General features: G+C 39.4%; 1 protein-coding gene across 1 annotated transcript in view; it reads left to right on the top strand.

Annotated features, from left to right (window-relative positions):
- SGCZ (sarcoglycan zeta) overlaps positions 1-22,373 on the top strand; it is a 541,542-nt gene that overhangs the window by 407,446 nt on the left and 111,723 nt on the right. The window contains exon 3 of the mRNA XM_078148100.1: positions 19,823-20,017. Within this exon, the coding sequence (XP_078004226.1) occupies positions 19,823-20,017 (195 nt within the window). The remainder of the gene's footprint in view (positions 1-19,822; positions 20,018-22,373) is intronic.

The raw sequence follows: 22,373 nt of genomic DNA, 5'->3' as shown, positions 1-22,373 counted from the left end.
TTTGTGTACTCACCAAGTCTGAGAGCCCTAGACTCCGTGTGGCTAGGACATTTTCTACTCCATGATAATTGGGAAGTTGTGGCCAATTAGAGACAGCTATTGGGTAAAAGTTTCCCATGTTATAGGTGGGAGAAAAGAAATTATGTGAGACAAACACTGATCTAAACACAGGTGCATATATAAGAGATGTTGCATTAGGAAGGCAGAAATAATAGGACTTAGCAACAAATTGGATGTGTGAGGGGCCTACAAGCCTTGAGCCTCTCTCATTTTGTATTTTTGAGAAATATTTTGCACCAATATTTTCACTGTATTCCCTTATGCCCACCTCATACATAGAGCTACCAAATATTAAAAGCAATTTGAGTTCATTTAGACAACCTCACCAGGTTGTTTAAAGAACGACTATTTCCTCATCCTCTGGTAACACGAGGGGTATAAACTGCAATTATTCTCACGATGGTGTTTATGCAAGTGTTTGTCATGAGTCTGTGATCACCAAGTGTCCCATGAAATGATATTTTAGATTGCTTTGGATGTACAACAAAACCAATTCTGATGTCTTATTCCTTTGCCTCTCCAAGGAGAACCTGTGAGACTTCCTTGCACTTAGCTATAGCTCACTTTTCTCTGCTACTTTGTTTCATGGGGAGAATGTCAAGGTTGACATCCTTCCAGTTCTCCCATGGTATGTCCATTAGTTAAGGATCTTGCATTTAGAGTAGTCAAAGTTAAGTGAAACTTTATAGATGGCCTAAGAACTGTAGGAGTCTGTCCTCATTTCCACCCCTCTTCCAATTCATAAGAACAAGGCAGAGGGGAGGAGGGCACTCATGCCTGGGACTATTTCCTCTGGGTGTCACCATGGCAACAGAATTCATCACCAAACAGCTTACTTCCTGATGGTGAGCTATTTTTTGTGTAATTGGGCTGGTTTTTGGACAGTAAACAATCTGTTGAAGGGTCAAGTCAGTTAGAGCTTACCTTCTTCTCCTAGGAGTGTCCTTGGGACCTCAGGGTCACCTCCAAGCCCCAAGAAAACAAAGCACTAATTCTTAGTCTTAATTCCCACTTCCAAGAAGACTCACAGTTACCCAAAGAAATGGACTTACCCTGTGTGACCCTGGGCAAGTCACTTAACCCTGATTGCCTCACCATAAAAAGGAGAAAAGAAAAAGAAAGAAAGAAAGAAAGAAAGAAAGAAAGAAAGAAAGAAAGAGAAAGAAAAAAGAAAGAAAGAGAAAGAAAGAAAGAAAGAAATGGACTTATGTTCATAGAGAAAAAAACAACAACAACATGTAGACAAAAAATATATATTGCCCACAGTGTATTCATGTCATTCGACACATTAAAGGCCTTCTGTAAGCTGATTGCAGCCCAGCTTCCCAGACTTATCTCACATTACTCATCTTCATGTGTTCAATAGTCCAAGCAGTCAGTCAGCCAGCAGGCATTTATCAAATTCCCATTCTTTGTCAGATTGTGTGCCCGCTTAGCATTCCATTCCCTCCCCCAGTGCATGCATGCATACCTGGAATATAGCAATTTCTATACTCCACCTCAAAATCTCTGTTTTGCTTCATGGCTCAGCCCAGCCTCCATCCCTTCCCATTCAGTAGTTTAGGCTCTCTTCCTCATGAAATTATAGGTATTTACTTTCATGTGTATATGTTATGGCCCCTCTCCAATTGCCACATGTCCAGTAGATTGTAAACTCCTGGAGGGCAAAGATCCTTTAATTTCTGTCTGTTTGTATCCCCATCATCTAGCTAGCATGTGCTTTGGTAGAAGCAGTAGTCTGACGTTTGTTGAATTGAACTGATGTGGATGGCTGATAGGATCTTGGGCCCGAGCTCTGCTGAGCTGGGCTCAAATTGCCCCTCCAATATTTACACTCTATGGAAGCCAGGGCAAGTCACTTAACCTCTCTAACCCTTAATTTTCTCATCTGGAAAATGAAGGATAGGGTTGAACTCAGTGGCCTCTAAGGCCCTTTCAGCTCTAACTCTCCAGTTGTTTCATCTTATGATCCTAGTTGCATAGAGAGCTTTTATTCTATCTCCCACCGCTTTGAGAAACTGAAGCTGAGAGATAGGAATTGTGCAAAGGGTACAGGGTTAGTCATCCAGGCTAGAACTTGACTTTATTCTTTATTAAACAAATAATGAAGTTTGCAAAAGTCAGTGAAAGGTATCATCTTGGCAGGCAACAAGTCTTTATCAGCTGACCCTGAACTTTGTATACTCTTTACTGAATGCAGGTTTGCCAGGAAGGATATTGGAACTTAATTAGGCATCATATCTCACTTGTAGGGAGCATTTAGTGCTATTGAGTGTCTCTACGTTCATATGGAAGGTGGTGCATTTGAGTAGGAAGAATCTTGACTTTGACATTAGAAGACATGTTTCAAATGCCAGCTCTGTTAGTGTATAGACACTAACACTAACACTGTGAGACCCAAGGAAATGTCCTTCCCCTCTCTAGCACTTTGATTTCATCATTTGTATATAAAAGGGAGGAGGGCTTAGACTGGCTTATTTCTAAAGTCCCTTCTACATTTCAGTTTGTGATTTTCAGTCCCTTTACCTATCCATTCAAGGTCTTCCTCTCTTCATTCCTGTGTTCTTCCTTCCTTCCTTCCTTGCTTCCTTCCACCCTTCTTATCCATTCATTCATTTAACCATTGATTAAGTTATAAACTCTCTTGGCCCTCAGGAGGACAATCACAGTCTGAAAAGAATGATCTGGGGTATTCCAACTGCAACTTCCCTCCAGGTGCTTTTAAAATCTAAAAGAAAGCAAGCCATCAAGTACAGCTAGGTGGTGCAACGGATAGAGCATGGGCCCTGAAGTCAGGAGGACCTGAGTTCAAATCTGACCTTAGACACTTGACACGTATGAGCTGTGTGACCCTGGGCAAGTCACTGAACCCCATTGCATAGCAAAAAAAACCAAACAAACCAAGATTTCAGTTCATTCAGTGACAGTACCCTAAGCCCTGAAAAGTTTTACTTCTAGTGAATAAACTCTGTCAGATCCTGTTGCACAGGAAGGTACTGAGTATAGGTCACATGATTGACTCATTTCTCTATCACCCAGGCACAGCTTAGATCAGGTCAGGGAATTTTATCACCTGCTAATGTATGGATGAGGACTTATTTCAACTACAACCACATGTGAAGCTTATACCCTTAAGCTGGGGTAGAAGGGTGATGATCAAGTCCTTGAAAGGTGTCTCTACATGCCAGGTGGCCCCAGTGAATAGTACTGGTAGTCAGGAAGACCTGGATTCAACTACCACCTCAGACTCTTGGTAGATGTGTGATCCTATATAAGTCACCTAACTTCTCTGTGCCTTGGTTTCCTTGTCTGTAAAATGAGGATTATAATAGTACCTACCTCCAGGGTGGTTATGAGGAGAAGGGAAGGGAATGCACACTAATTGTATGCCTACTATGTGCCAGTGCTAGGCACTTTAAAAATATTATCTCATTTGATCCTTAACAACAACCCTGTGCATTAGGCACTGTTTTGACCCCCATTTTATAGTTGGGGAAACTGAGCCAGAATTCTATCTATTAAGTGAATTGCCCAGAGTCCCACAGCTAGTAAATGTCTAAGACTGAGGCAACTAGGTGACACAGTGGATAGAGCATTGGGCCTGCAGTCAGGAAGCCTCATCTTTCTGAGTTAAAATCTAGCCTCAGAAACTTACTAGCTGTGTGACCTTGGGCAAGTCACTTAATCCTGTTTGCTTCCATTTCCTTATCTACAAAATGAGCTGGAAAAGGAAATAGCAAACTACTGTAATGTCTTTGCTAAGAAAACCCCAAAGAAAGTGATGAGTCAGACATGGCTAAAAAACAACTGAACACTAACAGCTTCCTGACTCCAGATCGAATGTTCTAACCACAGTGCAAACCATGTGTCTCATCACATGACATCATCTTCATAAAGCACTTTGTAAGCCTTAAAAGACTATACAAATGCTATTATTCTTATTGTATGTCATATATCTACCATTGGCATAGATCATTGTCTTCCAGAATGAAGACCAGGCCAGAACCTGCCCAATGGGGCAATGTGAAGGGAAAGAGTGAATTTAGGCTCATTCAAAAGCAAGCAGAGCCAGAACTTGGGGTGATGGATGTTTATGGCAGACAGAGGTGAGCTGAGAATCAAAGGTAAATGAGGTCTCCGGCTTAGGACAGCCACAGAGAATCCCGTGTCGGAGGGGCTGCAGACAAGGAGCTGAGGCCCGGGGAGGGCAATGGACTTGCCCTCAGCCAGGCATGACACTCACCCAGAGAAATGACTTGCCTGCAGGAAGTGTTAATGACTTCAGACTACTGTTTAATAGCCTTACCAAACAGACCAAACATGCAACGCTGAGTCAAGATGATTGCCTATCCAGGAATTCCCCAGAGTGATGGGGATCCTAGCTAGATCCTACTCTTGGCAATGTCCACATGTGTTGCACTGAATCTCATTATTAAATCTTATTAGTAATGAAGAGATAAGAAACTCTGTTCTGGTGTGAAAAAGAATATAATTCTCCACCCAAGGAAAGGACAGCTTAAATGGGGGAGAAATTAGGGCCCAAATAGAGCTTGAAAAACAAATTAAGTAACTGGGAGGAAAAAAACACAGCATCACTACCATATTAGACTGCATCAAACTGGCGTTAATCAGACTAAAAGAGCCCAGACAGTTCTTGAATGTAACTCGATACTTTAAACAATCATAATGTGAGCATAGATGCAACACTGAGTCACAGGGTGCTAAGGGCATGGGAGACAGGCAATCAGTGCTAGCGAAAGTAGCCTGGAAGTTGTAAAATTGACTCCTTAATTCTGTCTCCCATAAGAAATGTATAAGAAACAAAGAGTGTGTGTGGGCGTGTGTGGGTGTGGGTGTAAAATGTAAGGAATCTCAATACTCTTAGTGCAATTTTAAGCTTTGATAGCTTTCGACCTTCAGTACACCCTATATGTTGGGGGACAGTTTCATGGCACAGTCAGGAAGACCTGAATTAAATTCCTGGGTCAACCACTCACTAGCAATATGACCCTAGACATTAGGGTCTTAACCTCTGCCTGTCTCATTTTCCTCATTTGTAAAATAAGGGTCTTAATAGCACCTACCTCCTAGGATTGTTGTAAGGATCAAGGACGGTAACTTACATAAAGCACTGTGTAAACCTTAAAGTGCTATGCTATGAAAATGCTAGTTATGTTTTCTTATTACTCCTAATTATTCAGTAGTTCACTAAAGTAATTAGATGTGGATTCTCCATTCACTAGACACAGACCATAACCCCACCTTTTCTTAGACTGTCCAAGAAAAATCACCACCTAGTAACCAGACCTTGTAGGAACAATTGGTCAGTACCTTGGACAGTAGACACGGCCTGCAGCCCAGACTATGAGATCTTTCAGGGATGAGGAAGGGTGGAGTAGTCATTGATAGTATGCTGGACTTGAAGTCAAGATGACCTGAGTCTCAATCCTACCTCAGACATGTCAATAATTGTTTGTGACAAGGTATTTCCCCTTTCTGGACTGCAGTTATCACATCTGTAAAAACAGCGGGTCTTGGATGCGATGGTCTCCCATGCAGTTCTCAATCTGTAAAAAGACTTATCTGAGTCTCTGAGAGGGGAAGTGACTTGCCCATGGACATGCAGCTAGTAAGTCACCTCCCCTCTCAGAAACTCAGAGTTCTCATCTGTAAAGTGGGAACAATAACTCCTGCAGTCTTTATCTCTCAAAATTCTTGTAAGGAAAGTCCTATACAAGGATTCATTGCATATCAGGCAGGATTCAAGCCCAGTTATCCATTGTGAAAACTCAGCAATTTATCCACTCCTAATATATTAATGGAAAAAGCAGTGAGATTGACTTGTAAGGAGAGAGCCAGAAGTAAGAGATGACCCATGTAAGGGTAGAATTGGTATTCCCAGAAGCTTTAAAAAACAAAAGGCAAAAACTGGAAGAAGGTTTCTGGAGAGGCCTGCAATCACCTGGGCATTTTGGGAGGAGGGTATAGATAAGAAGTGTGCAACATTGGAAGAGATGGATGGGTTATAATTCTCTGTACCGTGAACAGAAGTGCACATATTGGTGAGATCCCACATCCACTGAAGTCTTGAAGTATGAGGAAGGAAAGAATTCTGATTATTTAGAGCCATCCCAAAGGGGAAATGATAACCTTGGAAGGCAGTAGATTCTACCCCTACCCCCATTGCAGGGCCACTTTGTTGGGTGGAGGGGTATCACAGAAGACGTTTTTGCTCAGGCCTGAGTCAGACTAGATGGTCCTGAAGGCCCCTCCACTCTCACATTTTTTATTTTGATTCTGTTGAAATAACTACCAGAATCTCAACATGGCAAAAGGCCACCAGGTCTATTCTCCAGTTCCAGTGAGGTGGTTGCAATGATCTGACTTATTTCAGACTCCAGCTTCCACTGTGCCAATTCCATGGACTCAACATGGCATAAATTGTCAGCTGACCAAGAAGATGTAGTTACAAGACAGAAAAGAAAAGCAGGGAATTGAGACTAACAGCTTTTTCCCATTATGCTCCCTCATTGAATGCAAATAATATGGCTCAGACTTTGTGAGACCCACGATAAAAGAGGAGGAGTGTTGCCTTGAGTATTGGATCCCTTACATGTAGAACATAAACCCAATCACTCAGATTCCACTAGAATTATTTATCCCATGCCTTCCTGGGAGATCTGCTACTCTTCACCACCATATGTTTGTCTTCCTATGGATGAAGAAAAAAGCCATGTTAACTTCCTTTCTACCCCGAGATAGGATTTTGTATTTTCTGGATGGAGAGTGAAAGTGAAGCTTTATTCCATGGAAGTCACTATTGCTAGAGACAAGCATAAATCTCAGGCTTCTTTGATGGATCAGTATTCATACCCACCCTCCCTTCCCCTCCTCTCCTCTTCTCTTCTTCCCTCCCCTCCTCCTCTCCTCCTTTCTTCTTCCCTCCCCTCCCCACTCCTCTCCTCCCCTGTCCTCTCCTTTTCTTCTCTCATCTTCTTTCTGATAAGGTGACAACTCAGATTGGAGATTCCAGAAGAAAGTAAGAGTAAAGGAAGTAGAAGAATGGAGAGCTCTACTGAACAGAGAAGAGATAAATAGTGCTAGAGATTAGGGGGTGATGAGATGAAGTGAAGAGAAGTTAACAAGAGAAGACATGATAGCTTTGAAAATGTTGGAAGGACTGCTATGTGGCAAAGAGACTTAAGTTCTTCTACTTGACCCTAAAGACAAAATTTGGAGCAGATGTGGGAGAGGAAGGATAAAAGGAGGGAGAGTGGTGTTTCAAAGAGACAAATTTGAGCTTCACATAAAGAAAAAATTCTTTTGAAATTGGATTTCCACCTACCATGGAATTGCTGTTTCAAGAGGTAATGGGTACCCCCCCTCCCCCAGTGGCATGCTCCCAAGTGTTTAACAAACTGCTCTCTGGAAAAAGCAAATGTACCAGTAACACGAACCTTTGAGCTTAATATTCATTATTAACATTCTGTCCATCAATTTCTCAAGTCTAGATAGGCAATCAAACAACAAATTAAGTCCTGATCTATAGCATATGCTGATTTCTCTGTTATAAATGATCACACTGATACTTTAATAATCAGCTCATTTAAATTAATTTGAACTGTTTCCAACACACCCCAACAGGAGCTTAATGTCTCTTGTCTGATAAATTCATAGAATTCCTCTTTAGATATGGGCTAAACTAGCTGGCCTTTGAAGTTCCATCCATATATGGGATTCTGTGACTTCGCAGCTAAGCCTTTGGGTCTCTGCTTCCCACGAGCAGTGTTTGATTTGAGCTTGCCTTCCAGTGAATTGCCTCTTTGGGTTAAGTTTCTGATGCCATTCAACCTTTCTGGCTTTCCTTGTCTCCTTTGCCATAAACCACTCCCGACACTCTGCTCCAGATAAACCACTATGCACCTTTGCTCATACATCATCCTCCCCCTCCACCTGATGAGAAATCAATCCCTGATCATCCTTTAGATCTCAGTTTCCCGCTCCTGAAATCCCCCTTTGGTCCCCTCCATGAAGGGAGTTGACCAGGTATTGCATTTTTCAGAGCAGCTAGCCTGTGGTTGGGAATGCTCGTTGAATGAATAGTTTTTAAAAATATGCTGCTCCATTAAAAATGCCCAGGAGAGATGTGCAAAATGGCCAGAAAGTACCACAGATGAGCAGCAGAACTTTGAGAGGTCTAGGTTGTATTTAAGATAGATTTCAAAACAAAAACAAAGCACACACAAGCAAGATGCACAATTTCACATGCCATCTACTTTCTCCCATTCTCCATGCATGGAAATGCCTGATTTAATTTGGTGTTTGTTAATTTCAGATAAGAATAAATAAAATAAATAAAGAAAAATAAGCGTATAACTTTCTTCTGTTTGTGTAGCTCTTAATTCAGTTTCTAAAGACATGGCAACTGGGTGTAATCATTGTCTGAACAAAGGTAAGCTAGGAGTGGGCAAGGAGAGGAATAAATACCACAGTCCCTATGGTCAGTAGGCTGGCTTTGACTTGTCTACTCTGGGCCATTCTACAATGTTTTTACTAACCATGTGGTTGGATGCTTCAAATGTAAAGGGAGGCTATGCTTAGGTGAGAGGCAGTGTGGTACAGTGCATAGAGAGCTGGCCTTAGGACTGGCAAGAGCCAGATTCATGTCCCACTTCACCTTCCCCTCTGACACATACTGGCTTTGTGACTGAGGGCAAGTCACTTAACCCCAGGTTCCAGGCAACTCTCAGTAAATTTCCAAGAAGGTGAGAGCCTGGATCAGTGGTGGGAGCTCCTCATCCACAGGTGCCTATGCCAATGGAATCACAGTTCTAGGCCAGATCCCTTGGTGAGCATTGACACGGTAGAGTGGGGTGGGTGTGAGGGTGGGGCTCCCTTGTAAAGAAGTCCTACACATGGAGGCAGCTGGAGCTGGCACTTAATTATAGCATGTAACTATGTGTGTGCACATGTGTGTGCATGTGTGTGTGTGTGTGTGTGTGTATGTGACCTGGTTGGGAAAGAAAAAGAGATCTGGCAGTGACCTTGATCACCAAGAAGACTATGCTGTCAGAACTGAGATGAAAGTGAAAAAGAAAATGTGAAGTTTAATTTATTTGGGACAAAACCAGAGGACACAGGGAAAGACTGGGGCAGGCACATCTTGCCAAGAATGTGTCAGCCAAAGAGGGAGGAGGAAAGTGAGCTGTGTGCATCATCAAGAGATGCCACAGAAGAAGCTGCTACGAATAGGAGAATGAAGGAACAGAGGAAGGAAGGAAAGGAGGGAGGGAAAAAGGAAAGAAGGAAAGGAGGCAAGAGGAAGGAAGAGGGGAGAAACAAACATTTACTAAGCACTAACCATGTGTCAGGCATTGTGCTATTTCTGTTTTGGCCAGGAACCCCAAGGGTCTTCGCCAGCCAGGTTCTTTTTTTTTTTTTAACTAGGTAATAAAGGTCAGTCTTTGCCTCATTTCTTACATAGTCTCAATCACTGAATGAGTATTCCCTCAGTCAAACTGGAGACCTGGGAAAGACCTTAGTTTAAAAAGGTGGAGGTTTCCCACTGCACCCAGGGCCATCTCCAATTGTCCTGATCTATACCTTGCCACTGGGATCAGATGGCTCTGGAGGAGAAAATGAGGCTGGTGACTTTGCACAGCCCTCCCTCACTTCAATCCAAGTCACTTCCAAGTCATGGCATGAACTTCCTGATGTCATGGTCCTCTCTGAGAATAAACAACAACAACAACCATAAAAATACAAGCAAAAAGAAAGTCCCTGCTCTACAGAGAACTTACATTTTAATGGGAGAGTTCAAGTCACTCATTGATCTAAAAAAGCAGTCATGTTAGGAGGAGCTAGGTGGCACAGTGGATAGAGCACTGGCCCTGAAGTCAGGAGGACCTGAGTTCAAATCTGGCCTTAGACCAAATACTTGACAGTTACTAGCTGTGTGACCCTGGGCAAGTCACTTAACCTCAATTGCCTAAAAAAATAAATAAATATTTTTTAAAGCGATCATGTTAGCAGTGTCAACTCAATCCAGCTCCCCACCCCATTAGAGTTCATTGTTATGTTTGTGTGCACACATGGATGTATGTATGTTCATGTGCTTTACATACCTTAAAGTGATATATGTTAGCTATTATCATAATTCTTTTAAGTAGTTCCAAAATGTTTTACAGAATGGCTGGACTGATTCAATATTCTACTAACCCTATGTTAAAGTGCCTGTCCTTCTTGGCACTTTCAATACTTCCTAACGTTTTTTTTCTGAGAGTTCTTTTAATGTGCATTTCTCCTATTATTAGTGAACCTGGTGCCCTATGATCTCTCACACTGCCAAACTCCAGCCTTAGATTACTCCCCTTCTGCATCTTTCACTCCTATTTATGTGTTACTGAAGGGAATTGAGAGAAAAAAATCACCAAACTCTGCTACCTGGGTCCACTTTAAATTATGCTCCACCATCTCAGTGAGGCGAACCTTGCAGGAAGGCAATTCATTTATGCTTCTCTAATCAGTTCACTATTCCACTCACCACAGTAGCTATTCCAAATATTTTCATTTTTACTCATACCTCCTGCCATATCCCTTCCTCCACTCTCGTAGATGGACTTTATTCAAGGCTTTATGGGGAAAAAAAAGTCAAGATAATTCATCAAGTTCCTTTTTTCTTCCTCCTCTGATCTCATATCATTCATGCATCTTCCCACACTGTCTTCTTCTTTACTCCTGTCATCATGCTATCTTTTAATCGCCAAATCTAATGGCCTCGTTTTGCTCCTTTTTGACCTCTCCACAGCCTTTTGCACTTTTAACTGCTTTATTCTCATTGAAACACTTTTCTTTCTAAATTTTTAGGACATTGCTCTCTCCTGGTTTTACCCCTTACCCATCAAATGGCTCTTTCTCAGTCTCTGCTGCTGGATCTCATCCATGCCACACCCAGAAGTTGTGGGTACCCAGCAAGAGTCTGTCCTTGAGTGCCTTCTATCCCCCCTCTATACCATCTTGCTTGCTTAGTGATTGTCTATGATTTCTATAGCTCTGTGCAGATGATGCCCAAATCTACATATGCCCCTAGTCTCTCTCTTAAGCTTCAGTTCTGCATTACAAACTACCTTGTGGACATCTGGAGTTGGAAGTCCTGCAAATGCCTAAAACACAACGTGTCTAAACAAAATTCATTCTCTTTTCCCTTCATACTTAACTATTTCCTTTCTAACTTGAACCATTCTGATTTTGTGTGTGTAAAAAAATCGTATTTATGAACCCAGAAATGTTTATCTTTTCTGATCATCTCTACCTTGTATTTAATCAAGAATTCTCCCCAAACCATAGCTGTGAAATTCATCTCTTGTCCTCTAGTATAGTTATCATGTAACCACTTCTTATATGTATTTTGATGTAATATCCATTTAGGAATTGTTGTGGTATATAGTGTATCATGTCAATCTAAACCCAATTTCTGCCAGTTTAATTTCTAGTTTTTATAGTAACTTTTGAAATCAACATTTTTCCCACAATGTGCAAAATATTTGAAGAAAATGAACTCCATAAATTTATATTTCATTTACATGTTCCATTTTATGACATTTGGGACATGGAAGTGAACATGGCAATCTTTTGTCCCTGTAATTTGCTGTGGACAATTAAATAGTCCACCGATATCAATGTCTCCAGGTTCTTGCCTGAGATGCAGCTAATTAGTTTATCTGTGACTCATAGAGAAGCTCAAATACATATGCAAACATGACCCAAGTTATTACAAAAGTTAATTGAAAAGGCATCCTATTGAGTGCAATGGCTTAAATGTTAAGTATTGAGGGGGGCAGGGAGCAGTGATTTAAAAGGACTCACTTCTTTTTAAAAAAAATACAGTTTGTTGTTTGATGACCGTGTTTCTCCATCTGGTGTGAGACTGTACGGTAAGCTTAGTGTGTCTTGTAGGAAGCTGAGGGGATCAGCAATCTCAATATCTAACTTCTCAGACTTCTAAAATAGAGCAGTAAAAGGGAAAAGGGAAATCTTAAGAAAGTGAGATTCCACTTTACTACCTCCTGACACAGCCTTTTTCTTCTCAAAAGTTGCTGCTTAGGATTACACAGTCATATCATGGAGAAGGTGCCAGAGATGGTAATTGTTGACACTTCTCTAGTTCCTTCACTGGCTTCCAGGGTTTAGCCATTCATGTGTTTGTTTCTCAGGCCTTAGGGAGCCCATTTCTGTCTTCCAAAACAAAACTAACCTGACTTTTCAACTATTCTTATTACAATATCCACATTAACAATAATAATAACAGTTAAGACAGTGAAATGACAGAAACGTACAGAGTTAAAGAATTGACAGCATCTTTTAAAGAATTAATTTACTAACATCATTTATTTATTTATTTATTATTGATTTATTATCTTTTCCCCAAAACCCACTTCTCTTCCAAACTTCCCTATTACTTTACATTGTAGTCACCAAGATTAAAAAGCTTGGTATAATTCTTGACTCCTAAATCTCAGTCACCCCATATTTCCAATCAACTGTCAAATCTTATTTCTACTTTCATAACTTCTCTCAGATCTGACCTTTTCTTCACTCTAATGTTGTTTAGTCACTTTTCAGTCATGTTCGACTCTTGGTGACCCCTTTTGGGGTTTTCTTGAAGAGGACACTGGAGTGGTTTGCCATTTCCCTCTCCAGCTCATTTGACAGATGAGAATACTGGGCAAACAGAGTGAAGTGACTTGCCTAGGGTCACACAGTTAGTGTCTGAGGCCAGATTTAACTCAGAAGATGAGTCTTCCTGACTCCAGGCTTCTAATATTCTATTCACTGTGCCATTTAGCTGCCCATTCACTCCAGTGCCCACCACTCAAATTCAGGTATTCATGGTCTCTTGCCTGGATAATTCAGTCTCCAATTCCCTCCCCCCTCTAAATCCTCTCTCCAACAATCACCAGCCAACTCATAATGATTCACAAGAGCCGACTGTTAAATTTCCGATGTGAGCATTTGTGCCTTGGAAATCAACAGGCAATACAAATCAGGGCTTGATTCCTTGCTTCATTGATTGCCCAGATTTTAGGATGAATTTTAATAAGGCAGTTTGAACTTAAAAGTGTGTTGTTGGCACTTTTTTTTTGGAGACCCTGTTGTTAAATATTTACCATCATGCTCCTGCATAACACCATATTACCAACTAGTGAAGGGCAATCATTAACATCAAGAATTTATGCTGATGATAATTACCATCATCATTATCATAAACATAATTTCAACTCTAATCCTCAATTAGATAAAATTGAATAGCAATTAAAATATAGACTAAGGTGACAGGGGAATCAGAATAGTCCCAAGATCAAAGTAAACAAGTCAACTTCAAGTTCCAACATTTCTCCAGAAGCTTTGAGAAGAGGGCAAAGTTGAAAGGCCTGATGTCCCTGAACATCCTCACCTCCAGACATTTTCCTAATGACCAAATAGATGGCAAAAAGTAGCACTGCCATCATGAAGGTTTTTTTTTAAAAGGTGAACATATTTGAACTAGAATTTTAAAAAGCCCTATTCAAAATGATAGCATGACTCCAACTAGCAAACCAATTAGAACAGACCAAAGCATTCCCCCAAAGCTGCTTTCTACTCTTACCATCAGGAACAAATGAATTCTCCAGCAACATTTGACAGAAATTTCAAAACCATCGCATAACCTGCAGAGAGCCGTGTGTGAGGCAGCCCTTGCCATGTCAACAACCCTTGGAGGCAAGGCAGGGCTCTGAAGGTATGGCCCTATAGTATAGGGATGGTGGCAAACACCATCATGTCAGAAGTGACTTGGAAGAGCCATTGGAGTTCTATGAAATCCAGCATGAGATCTCACCAGTATGTGGCTCACACAGCCAGGAGAAAACATTGCACTCTAATGTGCAAACAAAGATAATAACAGAAGCATGTAGAAGAGGATCCAGGAAACACAAGCTTTTCAGAGGACCTAGATTCCACTTATCAGCTGCTGAGAGCAGGGGTCAGAAGGCCAAGGTGATGCCAAAGTCAAAGTAGCCCAAGAACCAGGGAAACAAGTCAACATGGTTCAACCATTACTGGGGAAATTGTGAGAAGCAAAGACATCAGAGCTGAGAGAGAGCTGCCCAGCCCCAACACCATCTCTGGCCTGAGCAGAGGATGTGGGTGATGTCTGACCATCTCCAGGATCACAAGAAGTTCAACAAAAGGAAAATAAGAGTTGGATAAAAACAACCAAGAAAAACAAAACTGAAACACAATTAACCCAACAAACAACAAAACTGTTTGGTCAAGGACAGTGATTAAAGCTGACTTCTCTGGAAAACCAAAAAGGAGGGAGGAGATTCAGAGAGATCTATAAGCACTAGCCCAAATTCTTTATTATGGACCCTCCATTATAAGTGAAGAACTTTTCCGGCTTCACTTCAGAAGAATGCTTGACCTCTGCCTTTCTCTTTCAGGGCAGCCAGGTGGCCTAATGGATAGATCACTGGTCTTGAAGTCAGGAAAAAGTGATTTCAAATCCAGCCTCAGACACTCACTAGCTATGTGACTCTGGGAAAATCACTTGATGTCTGCCTCAATTTCCTCATCAGTAAAATGGAGATAATATAGCACCTACTTCCCCAGAGTGCTGTAAGGACAAAAATAAATGAGATAATATTTATAATGTGCTTTGCAATCTTAGAGAGCTCTATAAGTGCTAGCTATTACTCTTTCAAAAATTACTTTTATTTTAATTCTTTCAATTAATGAGCATTTATTTTCTCTCCCTCAAATCTCAACCAATGAAAAAGTGAAGAAAAAAAAAACAACTTTGGTGCAAACATGCATAATTAAGCAAAACAAATTTGCACAAATGTAACATCCAAAGATGCTCATCTTATTCTGCATATTGAGCCCATCCTCTCTCTTCAGGATGTCTCCAGAATCACATAGGGTCATTGAATTTCATCCTACTCCATGTTCACTTTCAGACTGTAAAATGGACCCCAACAGATTTGTAAAGAATCTTAATGAAACTAATGAAAATGAAAGCCTAATGAATACAATATTCGAAGACACTGGGGCCACCAGCCTAAGGTGGCTACAGAAAGATGAACATTTCCCTACCAGGAAGGATGATAAGTATTGACAAACATTCTTAGGGTATGTGATAAACTGGCCAAAAACCACCAGAAGTACTTTTGGGACAAGTAGAAATCACTGCACTGAGGAAGAGTAAAAGCTAGTAACACATACAGACTACTGGATTTACTGAATGGAACTGAAAGTGATTTATGTCACATTGGAACCTTGAACACAGCTCAGATCCCAGAGGAGACTCCTCTTTGCATCAAATTTCTGAGTTAAGTGTTTGGCATCCATTTTTAGGACAAGTCCAATGCTGTCTTCTCTCCACTATCCCCAGGAGAAATCCAGGTGCAGACAGAATGTTAGACTGCTATGTACCACCTCCTGCTCCCATATGATTTGCATCTCCTCATCTCACTGTCCTTCGAAAGAATTTCATTCTGTGTGGATCGGAGCTCCTGAGTATTTGTTATGGTGACAGCTGTGACTAATACTGTCCTAGGGCATGCAAATAATGACTTTCTGAGCTAAGATCAACCTAAGTCTCCCTAATTCCTGATCTCTCATCTCCTAATTAATCTATCAAGCTCCTACATAACGGAAACAAAGGGAAGGCTCTCTGGACACAAGTAATCCCCACACAACTGTGACCGTTAGCACCTGGCCACCAGGATTATTTACCCAAAGTAATGTCTCTAACTTCACAATTCATTAATCATGGGACAAGTATGTGACCACTGATACTGCTGGCTTCAGGTTAGCAATGGCTTTTATGGTTAACAACAATAATAGCTAGTATTTACATAGGACTTTAAGATTTTCAAAGCATTTTATACATATCTCATTAATCCCCAGAACAGCCCATGGAAGGACTTGACCTTATTATCCCCACTTGACAGATGGATTTGAACTCAGGTTTTCCTGATAACAAGTGTGTGTATGTATGTGTATATAGATGGGCAGCTAGGTGGCACAGTGGATAGAGCACCAGGTCTGGAGTCAGAAAGGCTCATCTTCCTCAGTTCAAATCTGGCCTCAGACACTTCCTAGATGTGTGACCCTGAGCAACTCACTTAACCCTGCTTGCCTCAGTTTCCTCATCTGTAAAATGAGCTGGAGAAGGAAATGGCAATCCACTCCAGTATCTATGCAGAGAAAACCCCAAATGGCATCACTAAGAGTCAGATATGACTGAAAAATGACTAAATAATAAAATTATTATTAATTTGGAATGTTTTTTTTAATGTGGTTATTCACAGATTAAATTTGTTCCTTTGAAAACAATGATGTTTTTGACTGCATATTGGGGAATGACTCAGTCTTATTCATTAGAATCAGTTCCTTACATATCTTATAAAAACTTTATTGAAAAAACTTACTGCCAAAATTTTTCTCCCAGTTACCTTTTTGACCTCTCATTTTAACTGCATTAGATTTGTTTGTGCAAAAAAAATTACATAATCAAAAGTATTGATTTTATCTCCTCTGATCCTGTCTGTTGCTTTAGTTGTGAACAGTTCTCCATCCAAAGAATTCAAAGGCTATGTCTTCTTTGCTCTTCTAATCTGCTTATGATGTCATCTTCTATGTCTGGGTTATCCATCCATTTGGAGTTTCTCTTGGTGCACAGTGGGGGATGTGAGGCTATAGGTGGTTTCTGCCAAATCACTTTCTAGTATTCCCAGTAGGTTTTTGTCAAATAACAAGTCCATCTTCTAGCAAATTGGTTCTTTGTGTTTCTCAAACACCTTGTTTACTGTAGATTTTTTTTCTGTAGATTGTGTACCCAATCTGTTCCACTGATCAAACTTCTCTTAACTTGTACTGAATGATGTTTAATTATTATTGCTTTGTAATCTAGTGTCAGACACTATTACTAGACATCCTTCCTTCCTCCTTTTTTTTAAAAAAAAATATTAACTTTAAGACTGTTTCCACCATGTGAATTTATTATTTTTTCTAGCTTCACAAAATACCATTTTGTTGGCACGGTACTGAATGCATAAATTAATTATGTAGCATTGTCATTTTTACCATGTTGAGAACCCAATTTTGCAAGAACGTATCTCTAGCTGAAAGTAATTCCTAGTTTTAGTAGGCAGGTGACTAATGTTTGGTTTGGAGGCAAGGTCCCCACCAATACAGAGTTCTGTTTATTAGTTTATTTAGTTTTTGATTTTGTTAACACTACATGGTTTTCCATAATTCATTTATTCAGGAGATAGAGTATTGGGCCTGGAGTTAGCAAGACCTGAATTCAAATCCAGCTCAGACATTTACTAGCTGTGTGACCCTGGGCAAGTCCTTTAACTTTTCTGCTTCTGTTTCTGTTTCTGCTTTCTGCTTCCTGTTTCTTCTGTAAAATAGGGATAATGACAGCACCTCCCTCATTGTTGGAAGGATCAGCTATTTTTCTGTGTGGATCACAGTGCCTGGCACACTGCAAGCTCTCAATGAATGTGTGCTTTCTTCCTTCCTGTCATCTTTTCTTCTTTCCTTTCTTGCATACTTTTCCTTCCTTTTATTGGGAAGACAAAGAAACAAGATTAAATGTTTAAGGGTTTGCTAATGTTGTTGGAGTTCTCAGGTATAAACCTAAATTAAAATTGAAAAACATACAAGGAAATGCAAGTATCTAACTCGCTGACATTCAGCCTGTGCCACAAACGTCACTCAGGCTCATGCCATTTTTCAGGTACGTTTACTGGACACACACCTTCTCCTCTTCGTTGGGAGAGTCATCACGGAGGTGGAATTGGCAATTGTGCTAGACTTGAGATTTGCTGAGGTGATAGTAAAAGGAAAAAATAGAAAGTAATGGTCCTCTGATTTTGAAGAACTAAAATTTTTAAACATTTCATAAATAGTCAAGGGAGCCAATCTTTCAAGGTGGTAAGTGGAATATTTTGAAAAACGTTTTCCCATTAAATATTCTTTTGACTTGTCTTATGGAAAAGGCCAGGTAGTTGTTCAGTCATTTTTCAGTCATGTCTAACTCTTCAGGACCCCTTGGGCTTTTCTTGGCAAAGATACTGGAGGGTTTTGCCATTTCCTTCTCTGGCTTATTACAGATAAAGAAACTCAGGCAAATAAAGTTAAGTGACTTGCTCAGGGTCACAAAGCTAGTAAGTATCTGAGGCTGGATTTGAATTCAGGAAGATAAGTCTTCTTGACTACAGGCCCAGCACTCTATCTCCTGTGCCTGCTAGCTGCCCCCTGCCACATAGTTTTAAGACATCAAATAATGGGTTTAGTTGTCCATTTGAGAATATGAAATATCTCAATGGGTTACTTTCTATACTCATGCAAAAACACTACTAAAATTTCCTTTCAGTTTGATAATTATCTTCTTTTTTGTTATTATAATTAAAGGCAAAAATGAGTTTATTTTCTGACATAACCAAAACTGAAATACAACTAAAAATCTATGGTGAAGTGCCATTAAATTTTAGCTTTGCCTCGTATTTTATCACCTTTTTCATCATTATTACAAGAGCAACAAAAAAGCCCTCTGGTGTTTCATGCTGTACACACAAACTGGGATAGATGCTTCCCCCCCCCCAGTGCTTCTTATGGATACTCAGATGATTTTCTTGTACCTATTTCAACTTATTCCTCTAAGAAGCTTGCCCTCCTCACCTGCTCCTCAGAATCCTTCTCTTCATTTGCAATCTTTCTCAATCATTACCTTCTGCCTGAAGTCTTTCTTTATTCCCCCCAGCTCATAGTGCCCCCCAAAGAACCTTATATTTAGCTGCCTTGTATTTATTCTGTACCTACTTGTTACAGAATAAGGGAATGTCTATTGTCTCTTCCTGCCCTCCAAATGGAAGTTCCATGAGAGCCAGTTTCATTCTTTTCGTTAATATGTCAATCTGTATGAAAATAAATTGTCATGATTCCTCATTTTAGAGATAGTTAGCTGTATCTGTATGTCCTGTGCTGAGCTAATAGATGCTAATTGATTGGAGATAGACCTTTATGCATTGGACGTATTGTTAATCAATACCTACCCAGGAGGTTGGGCAAATATGGGTGGTGATATCCCTAGGAGAAGTGTGACATACTAGTTCTTCTGCCATAGTTAACATGGTGGGATTTTTAGAGGATGGTGGGGACAGGAGTAAATGCTCCATCAAGGCAGTGTGGTCAAAAGGAAAGAAAACTACACTAGAAGTCAGTAGATCTAGGTTCTGGTCACATCTCTGCCTGATGATCTATTCTGGGTAAATTACTTCCTTGGGATGACTCAGCTTCTGCACTTCTAAATAAAACTCGATTTGACTAGGGATTCCTAGTCCCTTCCAACTCAAACAATCTTTAATTCTTTAATTTCTGAGATTCAGGACAGGAAGAGAACAGCAGTTGGAAATTGTATATAATTTCTAAAATTGCCATCGTCAAATAATAGAACTTCTCCAAAGTGCCTGTGATATTAATTGTTTGAGGCAATGTGACAGATACTAACTGAATAATCATCATAGTGAGAGTCACTGACATGTATCAAGTGTTTTCAATTTTACTGATTCCAACACCCTTCAGGAGTTACCTTTGGGCCAGATACTCACTCTGAGCGTGATATAGAGATCCACTTTATAGAAACTCCAAATTGCTCACATGAAACTTGTTGCGGATTTTCTTTTCTGATGATGTCTTTACGCCCTTACAGATGACACGAGAACAGTACATATTGGCAACACAGCAGAATCACCTGCCCCAAACGGAGAATCCTCAATTTTATCCGGTCGGAATTTATGGATGGAGGAAGAGGTGCTTATACTTTTTTGTCCTCCTGCTTCTGGTTACTGCAATTGTTAACTTAGCCATGACGATATGGATATTGAAAGTGATGAATTTCACTGTGGTAAGTACAGACACAACCCTATATCTCTCTGCTGTTTCATCAAAGACAACTCAGCTGTCCCTTTCAGTTTTCATCAGTAGTTACAATCTTAATACTGCAGAAGAATGGTGGAATTCCATGACTATACTGGATATGACTGTCTGTTTATGATGGATTTCATCATGATATTAATATGGCACTGGCTGATATCTAAGTCAAAAACAAAACTTCGGTTTGCTTTAAAATGTTTGTAACCATCAAGTTTTGTTTTCTTTGCAAGTTAGGAAACACTGAATATGTCTATACATGTTCAATTTTTAATGGTCATAATAGGCATGAAGGATGTGATGATACTTTTTTCTAAGTACCTCTCAGAAAAAAAGTATTGATTTCATTAAAACTATAAACAATAATATATGACAACAAAAATAAATAAATAAATAAATAAATAAATGTGTGAAAGAAATTGTAGAAACTTACTTGGAATTCCTAGCATTTAACAAGGAAATAAAAGTTAATGAATAAACAGGATATGAAACTTTTTTTGGTCTGTGGACCCCCCCAAGTCTGTCCAAAAGTTCTGCCACATCTGACCACCTTTGCATTCTATAATTAAGCCCAGTGTCTACACAATTTGGCTTCTGATGACTTAACTTTTGGTCAATGCCTTAAAGACTCTTTCTATGTTCTGTTTTTTCTATAAAACATATAGTGAACTTGTCAAATAGCAATAAATATGCGCATTTCCACAAATAAGGGACAGAAAGAAAAGATTGTATATGAAACTGTGGATCTATTACATGTATATTGTTTTTTTAAGTACATATTAAATTTAACATGGTCATGACCATATGGCTCTGCTTGTCTGTCCCTTTCTGAATTTCTTTATATTTTCTCTATTTTGTGTTTCATTGATCCCTTTTTTCTTTTTCCTTTTTTTAGCATCACTGTTACTACCTTATCACTTCCCTCCCCAAGTCCTACACTTCCAGATAGGGCAAGCCTTCTCTAATAACAATATATATATATATATATATATATATATATATATATATATATATATATATATATATATATATATATATATATATATATATGCATACATACATACATATACACCATCTTTCTATCAAGGGCTAGAAATCATGCTTCCTCATCAGTCTGCTGTAGTCTTTACCAGTCACCAGAATGATTAGAGTTCTGAAATCTTTCAAAATACTTTCCCTTTAAAATACCATAGTTATTAAATAAATTGTTCTTCTACCTCTATTCATCTCTCTCTCTCTCTCTCTCTCTCTCTCTCTCTCTCTCTCTCTCTCTCTCTATTGGTTGATACAGTCTGCTCAGGTTTCTCTGAATCTCTTATCATTTTTCATTTCTTAGAGTATGATAATATTCTATTACATTCATATGCCATAATTTGATGAGCCATCCTCCAATGGATACCTCCTCAGTGTTCAATTCTTTACTCCAATTAAAAATGGTATAAAAAAATGGTTTTTGTACATCTTTGTCCTTATACTCCATCTTTTTTTTTCTTTTCAGGGTGTAAGTCTGGTAGTGGTATTGCTGGGTCAGAGAATATACACGGTTTGACAACTTTGGGAGTATTTTTTCAAATTGCTTTTCAAAATGGTCCAACCAATTCATAGCTCCAGTAATTGCATATTATTATTCTTGTCCTTCAAAAGCCCTTCCTGTAATCAGTTTTCAGTTTTTTGTCATTTATTCCAGTCTACTGACAATAAGATATAACCTCACAGCACCTCAGTATTGAATATGTTCATTGTTAAATCACAGAAATATTCCATTCATTCCATTCCTTTACCACAACTTGTTTAGCCATTACCCAATCAATGGAAATCTACTTTGTTTCAAGTCCTTTATTGCCCAAAAAAGGTGCTGATATAAATACTTTGGTGTAAATGGGCCCATCTTTTTATCATTGACCGCTTTGTTATATAGGGCTAGAAATAGAATCAGTAATTTAAAAAAAATTATCATAATTCCACATTGTTTTCCAAAATTTCTGGACCAAATCATTTTCCCACCAGCTGTGTTTAAATGTTCCTGTTTATCCACAATTGTCCAAAACTGACTATTTCTATTTTTTACATCCTTACCTATTTGCTGAATGCAAAGTGAAACCTAAGGTTGTTTTAATGTATGTCTCTCTTATTTTTTAATGATTTGGAACATTTTATATGGTTTTTAATAGTTTTCATGTATTCTTTTGTGAACTATTCCTTTTTTCCACTTAATAGCATTTTTCTAATTACATATAAAGATAGTTTCCAACATTCACTTTTATAAGATTTATAAGTTCTAAATTTTTCTCCCTTCTTCCCTTTGCTCTCCCCTTCCCCAAGACAGCAAG

The sequence above is a fragment of the Phascolarctos cinereus genome, unplaced genomic scaffold (assembly GCF_003287225.1).
Source record: "Phascolarctos cinereus isolate Bilbo 61053 unplaced genomic scaffold, phaCin_HiC Scaffold_9;HRSCAF=440, whole genome shotgun sequence".
NCBI classification, from domain to species: Eukaryota; Metazoa; Chordata; class Mammalia; order Diprotodontia; family Phascolarctidae; genus Phascolarctos; species Phascolarctos cinereus.
Note: the sequence above shows the minus strand (reverse complement) of the source record. Positions and strands in the feature narration are given on the sequence as shown.